At 51.0% G+C, this 13,799-nt stretch overlaps 2 protein-coding genes across 2 annotated transcripts; one reads left to right on the top strand and one right to left on the bottom strand.

Annotated features, from left to right (window-relative positions):
- Positions 1 to 18: 18 nt before the first annotated feature.
- On the bottom strand, positions 19 to 3,368 carry NXNL1 (nucleoredoxin like 1). Its single transcript, XM_003213848.3, has 2 exons — positions 2,421 to 3,368; positions 19 to 1,447 (listed from the first exon to the last, which is right to left on the bottom strand). The coding sequence occupies exons 1-2, from the start codon at positions 2,744 to 2,746 to the stop codon at positions 1,150 to 1,152; spliced, it is 624 nt and encodes a 207-aa protein (XP_003213896.1). The 5' UTR covers positions 2,747 to 3,368; the 3' UTR covers positions 19 to 1,149.
- Positions 3,369 to 3,378: 10 nt separating this feature from the next.
- Positions 3,379 to 13,546, top strand: SLC27A1 (solute carrier family 27 member 1). Its single transcript, XM_003213846.4, has 13 exons — positions 3,379 to 3,482; positions 3,613 to 3,780; positions 6,055 to 6,449; positions 7,099 to 7,260; positions 8,066 to 8,135; positions 8,238 to 8,329; positions 8,420 to 8,529; positions 9,427 to 9,636; positions 9,915 to 10,041; positions 10,269 to 10,406; positions 10,983 to 11,147; positions 11,907 to 12,053; positions 12,855 to 13,546. Exons 2-13 carry the CDS (start codon positions 3,614 to 3,616, stop codon positions 13,010 to 13,012), a joined length of 1,941 nt encoding a protein of 646 aa, XP_003213894.3. The 5' UTR covers positions 3,379 to 3,482; position 3,613; the 3' UTR covers positions 13,013 to 13,546.
- The last annotated feature ends 253 nt before the right edge of the window (positions 13,547 to 13,799 follow it).

Below are 13,799 nucleotides of genomic sequence, written 5' to 3'. Positions count from 1 at the left end.
CCACAAAATAACCAAGAAAAGAGCAATTTTTGGTTCTGAACAGAGAAAAACCCATCGGGTTAAAAACCCAATCTGCCAAAAGCCCAATGGGTTAAAAACCCAATAGGTTAAAAACTCAGTGGCTTAAAACGTCAGTGAGTTAAAAACCCAGTGGGTTATAAACTCAATGAGTTAAAAACCCAATGGGTTAAAAACCCAACGGATTAAAAACCCAATGGGTAGGGCTGGTAAAAGTCCACCTTTTATGTTATTTTTCTTTCAATAAATTCCAGTGTTGGGTGTCTTTCTATTGACATGGGGACGAGCAGCACCTGAGTGCCAATTTATAGCCTCAGTATTCACTTTGAGGTGAAAACACTGCCTTCCACCTCCTTCCCACTTCTCCAGGTTTGTTATTTGTCATTAAAATCATTATTTTTACCTCCAGCTGTCGCACGTTGCCCCCGAGGAAATGCAGCATTGCCCCATTCGTGACCACCAGAGCACAGCATGCAGCACAGTTTCACTCCTCCACGGATACGTGACCCGGAAGGACTTTGAGGTTTTCTTTGCATCTCTTCACTCAGTGCCACACAGAACGCAGAACCCAAAGAAAGACGCTTGTAACGCTGGATCCCTCCCAGCCATTTGTTTTATGGGATTATTCCTCGCCTACCTGCCCAACTTGCTGGGCAAAGAGGCTTAAGTGAGAAAGCAAGTCAAACCAGCCGCCCTCGCACGGTCTCTCTGTCTGCCTGCCAGCATTGCCCAGATCCTTTGCATCCTGTGAGTTTCTAAATTCTTGGCTCTTCCCCTTGTGGTGGAATGGAGAACCCATAAATGAGCAGCGGGCGGCACAAGGAGCCACACGAGGGGACGGAATGAATTTGTTTCAGAATGGTCTGACTTCCAGAAAACAAACACAATTTTAGCAGAGTTTTTGAAGAAAGACAGATGTTGGTGTTGGTGTTGTCCCCAGTCAATCACATAGGGACAACACCCCAAGGGACGTCCCAACCAACCCCTTCAAGGACCCATCACCATCCTCCTTCTGCTCTTCACTCTTGGATTCCTCCCTCTTGCCCAACCAACCATGTTGGGACAACAACCCAAGGGATGCCCCCAGTTGACCACTCTGGGACAGCAACCCAATGGACTTCCCAGACATCCCTACGAGGACCCATCACCATCCTCTTTCTGCTCTTCACTCCTGGATTCCTCCCCCTTGCACAGTTTGTACTTGAGGCGCCGGAGGGGGTCAGTGATGCTCCTCCTGGCACAGTCATCAAAATCCTCTGCCAGTCGGAAATTCCTGTCCACCAGCTCAGCTGCCTCCCGCCAGTTCTGGAAGCAGGCAGGACCCATGCTGGTGATCTCATCCACGGCGTTCCCGACGATGACGTCCCCGTTGGGTTTCAGCACCACCACCCTGGGCACCTCAGACACCTCAAAGCGCTGCTCCAGTTCCCTGCAGAGGGAAGAAATCTCAATTCAAGACGCGCTGGTGCTGGGTGCAGCCATCCCACCGCACCCAGGGTTCCTCAATATTCATTATATTACAAAGTCTGAAATGGCAGCGTGCTCCAAGAGGGGCTGGAAGTAATTCTCAGCATTACCTGCAGCTCACTCAGCCGTTAATGAGGTTATGGTAAATGCAATCATATTTGCTAATTGAGTGTGTGGCAATCAGCCTATGGCAACAGGACTGGGTCTGGAGGGGTCATAAGGTCCCTCCCAGACCAAACCATTCTATGGTTCTTTAAAGATTCCTCCCAACATTCAGTGAATCTGTGATTCTACAGATCTTGGATTCTGTGAATCTACAATCCTATGATTCCATTATTTGATGATTTTTAAGGTCCCTTCCAACCCAAGCCATTCTATGGTTCTATGATCTTCAAGGTCACTTCCAGCCCAAGGCACCCTAAAATTTTGTTATTCTATGACCTTTAAGGATCCTTCCAACCCAACCCATTCTGCCATTCTATGATTCTACGATCTTTAAGGTATCATTCAGCCCAACCATTCCATGACTCCATCTTTCTATGACTCTGTAATCCTATCACCTTTAAGGACCCTTCCGGCCTAAGAATTACTGTGTCTCTATGGTTCTATGTTTCTACAAATCTATAATCTTTGAAGTCCCTTCCAACCAATCCATTTTCTGTTTCTATCATCTTTAAGAATCCTTTCAACCCAACCCAAGATATTGTACATGTCTACGATCTTTTAAGGTCCCTTCCGACCGAACTCACTCTGTGATTCCATGATTCTGTGACCTTTAAGGTCCCTTCCAACCAAAACCATTCCATGATTCTGTGATCTTTAAGTTCCCTTCCCACCCAACCCCACCTACAACTCTATGATCCTTACAGTCCCTTCCCTCCCAACCACTCCACCATTCCACACTTCAAAGAATCCCCCCCAACCCCACCACCCACCTCTTGAACTCATCCCCGAAGGGTAACGACAGCCACCTCTTGGGCATGGACTTCAGGAAGGCCTCCTCCTGCTGCGCGGTGGCATCTCGGGACACGTACACCAAACACAGCTGCGATGCCCGTTCCACGTAGAACTCATCTGTCAACCTCACGAAGAAATCCTTCAGCCGTGGCACGAAGCTCCGGCACCTCGGGCATTCAGCTGCCCCAAAATACAGCAGCATCACTCTGTTCTCCAGTGCCAAACACAGCTCCCTCTCCGTCTCCATCTCGTCCCGGTCCCTGTTGTTGACAATCAACACTTTCCCAGTGAACAGAGAGGCCATGGGGGCGGGGGTGGCGGATCCCAATGAGGGATGTGAAGAGCAGTGAGTGTCCAAACGGGGCGGGATGAGACATACAGCCCCTGCGCTCCCCCCGCCGCTCCCGGCTGCTATTCATAGCGGCAATCGGATTAAACCCAGGGGTCAATGAATGCGGGGACGGCGCTGCGTTGGGTCCTGGCACAGATCCCACAACGTTGGGGGATGAAAGATGGGGCACAGCAACGGGACGGCGCCCAGCACTGAGTTTTAATGGGGCGAACAAGCAAGCAAACAAACAAAGGAACGAACAGCAGCTCGTTTTCTATTAGATTTAAGGCCAAAAAAAAGTCTTTTCCACGGTGCGGCTGTCCCGGTTTCCTTGCAAGGAGGACAGCGGGACTGATCCTCCGTTCGTCTCCGCATTAACTGGAGAAAATATGAAGGACAACTCCGTTTTATATTAAAATTACGGCTCGAACGCCTCTTCCCTCTGCTTTGTGCCCGGTTTCCCCTTCCCCTCCTCGGGGGCAGCGAAGTGAAACCTCCGCTCCGCTCCGTTCCCGATCCGCTCCGCTCCCTACCACGGACAGCTCCGCCCTTTCTCCTCGCCCAATCAGGGACCGCCCTCAGAGCTCTTCACCAATCAGATGGCGAGCCGCCGCACTGTCCCGCCCACCGGAGGGCAGCCCACGCTTCCCCGCAGCGCCGCACGGAGCTCCGCGGTCGGATCCGCTGCGGGCGGCGGAGCGGTGCGGAGGTACGGAGGAGCGGAATGCGGAGCTCGAGGGGGGGGTTGGGAGGTTGGGAGGACGGGAGGGGTCACAACGGGGCCGGAGTTGTGGATTTTTAGGGCCCGGTGGATTTGTGACCGCTCCTTCCATCCGCAGCATGCAGCCGGTGGGGGTTTGCACCGCGGCGCTGGGATCGTTGGGGCTGATGAGGTTCTTCGGGGTTCCGTGGGTTTGGAGCCTGGCGGCAGCGTTGGGCATCGGCCTGGGAAGCGGAGGGTGGAGGCTGCTGAGGGTGATCTGCAAAACGGCGCTGCGGGATCTCTTGTAAGTGATGCGCGGCTCGGGGTTCTGTGCCCGTACAGCTTGCATCGTGCCCGGTACCCCACAGCCAGTGCCCTGTTCCCAGTACCCAGTGCTTTGTGCCCAGGATCTGGTACCCAGTACCCAGTGACTGGTGTCTGGGAACCTACACCCAGTGCCTGGTACCCTGTGCCCAGTGCCATGTGCCCAGTGCCCAGAATCTGGTGCCCAGTGTCCTGTTCCCAGTACCCAGTGCCCTGTGCCCAGAACCAGGTGCCCAGTGTGCCCAGTACCCTACACCCAGTGCCTGTTACCCAGTGCCCAGTGCCCAGGACCTGGTGCCCAGTATCCAGAACCTGGTGCCCAGTGTCCTGTTCCCAGTACCCAGTGCCCTGTGCCCAGAACCAGGTGCCCAGTGTGCCCAGTACCCTACACCCAGTGCCTGTTACCCAGCGCCCAGTGCCCAGAATCTGGTGCCCAGTGCCCAGTATCCAGAACCTAGTGCCCAATGCCATGTTCCCAGTGCCCAGAACCAGATGCCCAGTACCCAGTGCCCAACACCCAGTGCCCATAAACCTGGTTCCCAGTGCCCTTTTCCCAGTGCCCACAACCTGGTGCCCAAGTGCCCAGTGCGTGGCACCCAGTGCCCCGTTCCCTACACCCAGTAACTGCCGCCTAATTCCCAGTGCTTGGTCCCCAGGATGTGGTTCCCTACATCCCACACCCACCCCACTGCCATCCCCACACTTCCAGTTCCACCCCAGTGCCAGCACTGGTGCCAGTCCAGCTCAGCCGCTCAGCCCCAGTGATGTGAGGCTGTTTCTTGCTCTCCTCTCTGCCTTCGAGGAGTGAAATTCGGGGATGGGAGCAGCATGAGGAAGGATCACTGTTATTCCTGGGAGCTGTCGAGGGTGTCTCACTGATTTCCGCAGTTTTTAGCCCAGTTTTTGGGGGGGGGGGATGCTTTGAATTTGTAAGGATTTAAGGCCGTTGCCCTGGCCAGCGCTGCCTGGCTTTGCCGTGGCTGTCACTGAGCTTTGAAGAGCTGTTTCCTCCCGATTGCCCGGCGAGCTGGGAAGAATGGCAGAAAATAAACCGGGCGGAATAAAACCCTTTAAGTATCTGGAAAGTGTGGCTCATGAGACAAAAGGGTCCTCTGTTCTGCGCTTGGCACCGCTCCGCAGAAGGTCACCACGCAACCCAACCGTGGCCAACAGCTCCGTTTGTGGGATCCCTTCCCCCTCCCCTCTGTGCTCATTGACACTCGGAGCTGCGGGGGTTTCTTTAAGGGCTGATATTAAACGACGTTTGGAGTTTCTGGGGATCCTTCCAAAGTCTCATGGCGCAGTAATTCCCTCTTTGATGTTGGCGGAAGAGAACCGCGCCGCGCTGCCTCCGTCTGTCCCATCTCCAGAAGGGAATGGAATCTGTGGTGCAGTATCTCAGGATATATTCTGATATATTTTCCATCATTCGTTACATGATCATTGAAATCTGTCTTTTCTTCATCCCCTCCGACCACCCCAGGGCCAAAAGGGGAATCATTATTGGCTTTGTTTCCTTCCTTGCTTCGCTTTGTGAGTGGTGATGTTGGCTTTGTCACTTAAATAATGACAGATCCTAAGGCGTAAAACTGTATAAATAACACAAAAATGCTGAAAAACATCCTGGCAAGAGAGGTGCTGCCCATGTAAGATCACATTTCCTTTCTAGATGAAAGCAATCATTGCAAAGCTTTCTTTCCCCACTCATATCCTTAAAAAAAACACAAAGCTGTGGCTTAGCATCACTTGAGTTGATACCAATATTCAGATTTATGGATTACCCCTGGTTTGAGGCATGGAAAGCGCCAGAATCGTTGGTGTTTTTGTGACTTTTTTTACCGTAATGTTAAAAGCCATCGTTTTCCATAGAGCAGCAGTGATCTAAAGTTCAGTGTTAGCTTGGTTGAGGTGTCCAAGGGGTTGGATTCCCATGGGACTCCCATAAGGGGTACACACACCGTGTCCATGTTCCCATATGGAAATCAGTGCTATATGTGACTCAGAAGCATCAATATTTAAAAAAAAAACAACAACAAATTGAATTAATTTCAATATAAACCAAAGATTGTAAAGTAGTCCAAGAGCCATCCACGAAACTTGGTGGCCTTCCAGATAACATCAAGGGTGTCCCAACGGAGAGAATCATTGATGTTGGTACCAACATCGTATTTCCTTCCAGAGAGTGTTGCAATTCCTTCTGGAGAATGCTGTAAATCCTACTGGATTTCTTATTTCTTCTCTTTCTTTGCTTCAGTGGCCTCTCGGTGCTGTTACGAGTCAAGTACAAGTTACGATGGCACCAAAAAAACAACAACACCATTCCCAAGATGTTCCAGGACGTCGTCCGCCGGCACCCCGACAAAGTGGCCCTGATTTACGAGGCCACGGGTGAGAAGTGGACCTTCCAGTGGCTGGACGAATATTCCAACGCCGTGGCCAACTTCTTCTACCAGCAAGGCTTCCGCCTCGGGGACGTCATTGCCATCTTCATGGAGAGCCGCCCCGAGTTCGTCGGCCTCTGGTTGGGGATGGCCAAAGTCGGCATCGAAGCGGCCCTCATTAATTTCAATCTGCGCTTGGATTCTCTGGTTTATTGCATAACGACGTCAGGAGCCAAAGCGGTGATTTTTGGAGGAGAGCTGTCCTCGGGTGGGTCACCTGGGTGATCATAGAATCATGGAGTGGGTTGGGAGGGAAGGGACCTTCATATCATAGAACCATGGAATGGTTGGGGTGGAAGGGTCCTTGAAGATCATAGAGACATGGAAGGGTCCTTAAATATCATAGAACTGTAGAATGGTTGGGTTGGAAGGGTCCTTGAAGATCATAGAGTCATAGGATGGGTTGGGAGGGTCCTTAAATATCATAGAACCATGGAATGGTTGGGTTGGAAGGGTCCTTGATGATCACAGAGTCATGGAATGGGTTGGAGGGGTCCTTAAATATCATAGAACTGTAGAATTGTTGGGTTGGAAGGGTCCTTGAAGATCATAGAGACATGGAAGGGTCCTTAAATATCATAGAACTGTAGAATGGTTGGGTTGGAAGAGGCCTTGAAGATCTTAGAGCCATAGAATGGGTTGGAGGGTTTTTTAAATATCATAGAACTGTAGAATGGTTGGGTTGGAAGGGAAGGGTCCTTGAAGAGCACAGAACTGTGGAACAATAGAATGGGTTGGTATCTGGACCTGGATCTTCGGGTCCTCTCCTTGCAGCGACGTTTTGGGGCACAACAGGACATTATACAGGTGACTTTTGCCACTGCCTACCGTGTTACATTTCTTGCTTTGTGTTGCAGCAATAACCGAAGTGAATGGGATGCTGGGGAAGAACATGGCCAAGTTCTGCTCCGGTGACTACAACCCAGAAGTTGTTCCTGCAGAGACCAGGCACCTGGATCCTCTTCTGAGCACTTCATCGAAGTCACCACCAACTCAGATTCCAGCCAAAGGCTTGGATGGTTGTGTTTATCAGCAGTCCTTATTTCTTAGTGCGATGTCCGTAAGAATCATAGGACCGTAGAATCATCGAAGTGGGAAGAGACCTCAAAGATCATTGAGTCCAACCATCCACCTATCACACCATGCCCACTAAACCACACCACCCAGAGCTGGGCTGGGAGACAGCAAAAGAGGGGTTAAATCTACCCCATTTGAGGTCACAGATAGAAAAAAATGTATATATGTGGGGAAAAAGAACAAAATGTAAGATTGTGGTTCCAGGGTATTCTGGATTAAGTTTCTCAGTAGCTGAGATTTGCAAGGAAAAAAATATAAGACCCAGGTTTGAAGGCATTCTGGATTAATATTTTCCATAGCTGAGGTTTCCATGCACATCTGAGATCAATCAGGAGTGAGATTCTCATTCGGGAATTTGTTTCCCGTGGGTGGAACAGTGCTGCAGAAACTCCTTTAGAGTTTTCATTGCAGGGCCCTGGGTATCCTGCCCTACCCTCAGCTTTTCCTGTAGATTGCTTCAGAATTAGGGAGAGCTCATCAAATTCCGGGGCCATCAGTGTAGAGGTGTGTGGGTCTCATCCTCAGAGCTCTGCAAACTCCTTGTATGCATTTATTTATTTACCTCTATGGACAACATCCAGACCTTCTCCTAGGGTACACTTCAACGCCCGTGTCAGACTTTGAGCTGCGGTCAAAGCCCGTCCCCAAGTGCTCTGATAGGAACAAAGCCTAAAAACACCTTTTTATGAAGGGTTTTCTCGGAGAGCTGAGGTCAGTTGGCCTGATGCCTGTTTTCTGCTCTTCCAGATCGGCTCTTTTACATCTACACTTCAGGTACAACGGGAATGCCCAAAGCTGCCATTGTGGTGCACAGCAGGTGAGGACCCAAGGAGACAATTTCTTCTTTCGATGCTTTTCACGTCGTGAAAGCTGAAGCTCGGTTCACCCCACATCCTCATCCTGGGCTGTGCTCTTGCAGGTATTACCGCATCGCTGCCTTTGGGTACTATGCCTACAGGATGCACCCAAAGGACATCCTCTACAACTGCCTTCCGCTCTACCACTCCGCAGGCGAGCATCCCCTGCCCCAAATCCACGTTGGGATCCTCCACGTGTCCCCACGGGTGACCCCAAGCCAACCTCGGGCTCTTTGTTTTCCAGGTAACATCATGGGGGTCGGCCAATGCCTCATCCACGGCCTCACCGTGGTCATCAGGAAGAAGTTCTCCGCCAGTCGCTTCTGGGATGACTGTGCCAAGTACAGATGCACGGTGAGGGCTCTGCTGGCTCACTGCTTCGCTGCCCATCTCCACGTGGTCCCCTTGTCCCAGAGCCATGGAAGGAATCAGTGTGGTTTGATACTGGTTGGCATAACGAGCAGAATTGTGACCTCAACAGGTGGGATTTTGAAGAGAGATCCCAAGCGCTGCCCTCTGACTTATAGTTTGGACAATTGAAATCCTCATGTATCTCCAAACAATGTTTTATTCCCTTTACTGAATCTTTCAGTGGGTTTTGTAGAAATATTCCCCATCCCAATATTCTTGGTGCCTCATAGAAAATAATAAGGCTCCGATAAAGGGAGAGTTTCTGTCCCCAGTGAAGGCAGTGGTAGAAATTCAGGATATGTTGGAATGGAGTACAAAAACAACAGCTTTTAAATCCAGCGCTTGGGTAACTTCAGCCTCAGGAAAAAACAGCAGCATCCAAACTAACCTCCATCATTTCTCTGTAAGATGTGCTGCGGCGTGATTGAATTGCCAGTGCCATTGTAGGGATGTGGGATGGAGACTTCGGGATGTCTTTCACCCATCCTCACCTGCTCGCTCTGTAAAGCCATCAAGACTGAATTTTCAAACACAAACATCTGTTGTAATTGGGGGAAAGGTCTTTGAGAACTTGAGTTCTCTTGGCAGCTCGTCGTCGCTGAATACTCGCTTGTGTCGGTGCCAACATCACCTACTAATTTAAGCAGCTCTTTCTCCTTCCTGGGGTTTATCTGACCCTTCTCCCATAAGGAATATTTATAGGTGGCAATCGGATCCTCACTCAGCATTCACTTTGTGACATCAAGCTTTTTGCTTACAGCCGAACCGCTTGTTCCCCCAACCTTCCTGGAGCGCACCCAGAACCCATCCTGAGCGATGTCTTTGTGTTTGCTGCTTCAGATTATTCAGTATATCGGGGAAATCTGCAGGTACCTTCTGAACCAGCCGGTCCGAGAGTCGGAGACGCAGCACTGCGTGCGGCTGGCGGTGGGCAATGGGTTGAGACCCACCATCTGGGAGGACTTCACCAAGCGCTTCCGCATCAAGCAGATCGGAGAGTTCTACGGAGCCACGGAGTGCAACTGCAGCATTGCCAACTTGGATGGGAAGGTGAGGGAAGAGAAAAGGTGGAGAGGAATGAGTGGAAGGGAAAAAGCACTGCTTGCTTCCCTGGTTCTCCGCACATTGCATTCTAGAGATGATAAAGAGCTAAATTGGTAAATAAGAGCAGCGTGCACAAAAAAAAAAAAAATAAAGTAGGAAAAACTCAGGGCAAATTTCCCTCTCAAATGGAGAGGGAATAAAGAGCAGAGAATTCCCAGCATACAAAACCCAGGCCATTTTCTTCAGCCTTTTGGTGTTGTTTTTTTTTTTCTGTCTTTTGGAAGGTCGGTGCCTGCGGCTTCAACAGTCGGATCTTGCCCAACGTTTATCCCATTCGTTTGGTGAAGGTGAATGAGGACACGATGGAGCTGATCCGTGATTCCAGGGGGCTGTGTGTCCCGTGTCGCCCAGGTGAGCGTTGACTTGAAGTAATTTACTGCAGTTCTTTGTTCTAAGAACAAATACTTCATGAGCTCTGATAGGTTTAAGGGGGTCGTGGTGTCGTATATGGGTGTTTCCTTCAAGATCTCTGATGATGGATCAGTTATTTTAATGAAGAACTTTGGGACAAGCGATGATGTGATGGAATACGTCGTAACTCGGTGTCATCTTGTGCTGTTTGGTCCTTTTTCCTGCAGGAGAGCCAGGATTACTCGTAGGTCAGATAAATCAACAGGATCCCCTGCGTCGCTTCGACGGCTACGTCAATGAGAGTGCCACCCACAAGAAGATTGCTTACAATGTGCTCCAGAAGGGGGACCAGGCCTACCTGTCAGGTACTGGGCTCACCAGTACTGCAGTTCCTCAGCACTGATCATGGAACCATGGAAGGATTGGGTTGGAAAGGACCTTAAAGATTATAGAATTGTTGAAGGATTGGGTTGGAAAGGACCTTAAAGATCACAGAACCACGGAATCACATGGGTTGGGTTGGAAGGGACCTTAAAGATCACAGAACCATGGAATCACATGGGTTGGGTTGGAAGAGACCTTGAAGCCCATCCAGTTCCAACCCCTGCTGTGGGCTGGTTGCCACCCATCAGATCAAGTTGGTTCGGTGACACCTAAACCCGATATCTTCTTTTGAGAGGAGCAGATGTGTTCGTGTTTGGAAGTTGTCAGCTGTTGAGCTGCTCTGGCAGCAGTGTTTACGTTTCAAGGAAGGGGAAGTTTTCCTCTGCCCTTTTTCTGCAGCTGCAGCTTTGTTCTCTCCCATAATGGTGGTGGAAAATCACTCAGCTGGTTCTGCAGTTCCATGGGAAGAAGACAATGCAGCATGCAGGGGGAACAACACAGGGTGATGTACAGCTGAGCTGAGACCCAAGGTGATTCGGTGTCTTCTCTCCCTCCAGGAGATGTGTTGGTGATGGATGAGCTCGGATACATGTACTTCAGAGATCGCAGCGGAGACACTTTCCGATGGCGAGGAGAAAACGTCTCTACTACAGAAGTGGAAGGGATGTTGAGTCACATCCTCAACCAGACAGACGTCGCGGTGTACGGAGTGGAAGTGCCAGGTAACATCTCAAGTCAGAATTCTCCATTTAGGGAGAATGGAAATAAGTAAACCTACCAAATGTGCGTCGCTCTGTGGGATGGGTAGAACTTGGTCACCTCTACTGAAACCAGGCACCTAAAAGGGAGAGGATGGAATAGAGGCCAGAAGGGGAGTTTGATGGTGTTGCATTCGTTCTGAGCAGTAGGAATCACCTGAGATGTGGGCATAAGGGAAATCCTCCAGCCCCCAGCATCTCTGCAGCCTCCGCTGGGCTCAGTTCCCCATCAGCCCTGAACTGGGGAGCCCAGCACTGGGTCCAGTGCTCCAGATGGGGCCTCCCCAGTGCAGAGCAGAGGGAGCAGCACCTCCCTCACTCAGCTGGCCACGCTTTGGGCAGTGCATCCCAGGCTTCTGTTGGCCTTCTTGGCCACCAGGACACCCTGCTGGCTCGTGGTCAACTACCAGTCAACCACTGGTCAACCCGTTGGCCACCACTGGCCTTCTTGGCCTTCAGGGCACACTGCTGGCTCATGGTCAACCATTGGCCACCAGGACCCCCGGGTCCTTCTCTGCAGAGCTCCTTTCCACTGCTCAGCCCCAACCCGGACTGATGCATGCTGTTTTTCCTCCCCAGGTGTAGAACTCTACACTTGCTCGTGTTAAGCCTCATCAGGTTCCTCTCTGCCAAACTCTCCAGCCCATATCTACGCTTGAATCTCTTAAATATTTCATGCTTAACTCATGCTACCTTTTTGCATCTCCACCTCTTTTATTTCAGGGGTGGAAGGAAAAGCTGGGATGGCAGCAATCGCAGATCCTAAAACGAAAGTGAACCCCAACATTCTGTACCAGGAGCTCCAGAAAGTTCTGCCTTCCTACGCCCGGCCCATCTTCCTCCGTCTTTCACCCCAGGTTGACACCACAGGTAGGGGCAATCCTCATCTGCTGCTCTCAGCCAACTTTTAGCTCGAAGGGGGAACTTTTAGTTGGCAGTGAGCTGAGAAAGCAGCCCTTAGGCAATGCGCTGTAACTGGAGCCGCTTGGTTGGCTGCCATCCATCTTCTGCCAGAGGTTGCGTAAGAAAATCCTCTCTTGCAGTCAACAAATACCATTAATAAAAGCTAGAGCTCAGTCTTAAGCCAGCAACAAGCTCGTTACAGGCTTTAAAACTGAAGCACAGCGGGAAGAAAGCTCTCTGAAATGCTATCCGTGTGGCTACGGAGGAGCTCTGCGTGCAGAGTGCTGCTGAGAAAACAGGGGAAGAGGCTCTGAGCCCCCCTCACTCTGTGCTGCACCATCTGCTGCCTTTCGTGGGCTGTTGCGTGGTCTTGTTCTGGTTACACCGTGTCTACATGCCCTTAATTTTGCTTGTAACACAACCCGCAGCCACGGCAACAGGAGATGCTTCGGCTGCTTTCTTTGGTGCTTTAAATTTCCTAGGATTCCAGAGAGCTCTTCCCCTTTTCTGGGAATCCGCGGAGTCCTTCCAGTTTTCTGGGAATCCGCAGAGCTTTTACCATTTCCTGGGAACCCAGAGAGCCACTCTGTGTCTTTGGAGAAGTAAAAACTGCACGACCTTCACATAGCAACACGGTGGCAAACAGAATATTTGCAAATTCTTAAGCAAAACTCTGACTGAAAATGAAATGCGACGTTTCTCTCTCACGGCGTTTTGGGTACGAAGCGTTTCCTTCAAAATATTTTCTCCTTTCTCCCTTCTCTGAAGGCACTTTTAAGATCCAGAAGACCCGCCTGCAGAGGGAAGGCTTTGACCCCCACCAGACATCGGACCGGCTGTATTTCCTGGATGTAAAGCTGGGGAAATACGTTCCGTTGGATGAATGCCTTTACGCCAGGATTTGCTCGGGGAAAGTCGCCTTATGATCTTACCTGGATCGAACCTTGTGAGGAAAACAACGATTAACTGAAAAGATGAGGCTTGTGGGAAGCTGATACGCAACGTGAGACCCTCCGACAGCGAAAGCACCAGCAGGGAAACCTCTCTTGGGGTGTTGCCCTCACCTAAAGCACATTAACCCAGCGAGCGCTGACCCATTAACCCGCTGCCACACTGACAGAGAGGATTTTTTGTGACTGCTCCCCACTGCTGTGCTGTCAGTGGGAGAGGTTTTGTGGTGATATTTATGGACGTGCCCCACACGGGTTTGTTTGTGCTCCGTCTGTGGACTGTACTTAACGAGTTAGGCTTTTAACAGAGCAGTCTTTAATTGCGTTAGGTCATGTTTTACCTTAACGACGCCTGGAAATCTCACACGTGCCAAGCCCTTAGGGCTGGGAGTTACGGACATGAGGGGTTGAGGCCTCTGAGCTCGGAGCAGGCTTTGGGGTGCAGGGAGGTGGATGGAGAGCAGCCGTGCTGTGAGCGAAGCCTGAGGAAATGTTAATGAGTGCTGCTGAGCAAGCTGTGGCGTGTTTTCATTACTTGGGGGGGCACGGGAGCCAGGCGAGAGTTAACACCGAGGGACGGCTGCGTGCAGCGTCTCCTTCCACTGCTTCTCGCCGAAGGTGAGCCGGGCTGAGGCTGCGGGCGCGGGGCTGAAGCCCTCACGCGAGGCCGAGGCCTCAGTCCTCGACTAGGCCGCAGGTTGCTAGGCGACGCGCAGCGCTCCCCACTTCCGCCTTTCTTTGCGAAGCCGCCTTCGGCGCGCTC

This window comes from Meleagris gallopavo, unplaced genomic scaffold (assembly GCF_000146605.3).
Source record: "Meleagris gallopavo isolate NT-WF06-2002-E0010 breed Aviagen turkey brand Nicholas breeding stock unplaced genomic scaffold, Turkey_5.1 ChrUn_random_7180001953664, whole genome shotgun sequence".
In the NCBI taxonomy this organism is placed as follows: Eukaryota; Metazoa; Chordata; class Aves; order Galliformes; family Phasianidae; genus Meleagris; species Meleagris gallopavo.
The sequence above is the reverse complement of the archived record's forward strand: the minus strand, read 5'-3'. Positions and strand labels throughout refer to the sequence as shown.

Coding starts and splice junctions, on each gene's coding strand:
- NXNL1 (XM_003213848.3), bottom strand. CDS start 2,746: ATGGCCTCTCTGTTCACTGGGAAAGTGTTGATTGTCAACAACAGGGAC. Junction 1,448..2,420: donor TTCGGGGATGAGTTCAAGAG/GTGGGTGGTGGG, acceptor TTCCCTCTGCAG/GGAACTGGAGCAGCGCTTTG.
- SLC27A1 (XM_003213846.4), top strand. CDS start 3,614: ATGCAGCCGGTGGGGGTTTGCACCGCGGCGCTGGGATCGTTGGGGCTG. Junction 9,637..9,914: donor TTGCCAACTTGGATGGGAAG/GTGAGGGAAGAG, acceptor GTCTTTTGGAAG/GTCGGTGCCTGCGGCTTCAA. Junction 12,054..12,854: donor ACCCCAGGTTGACACCACAG/GTAGGGGCAATC, acceptor CCTTCTCTGAAG/GCACTTTTAAGATCCAGAAG.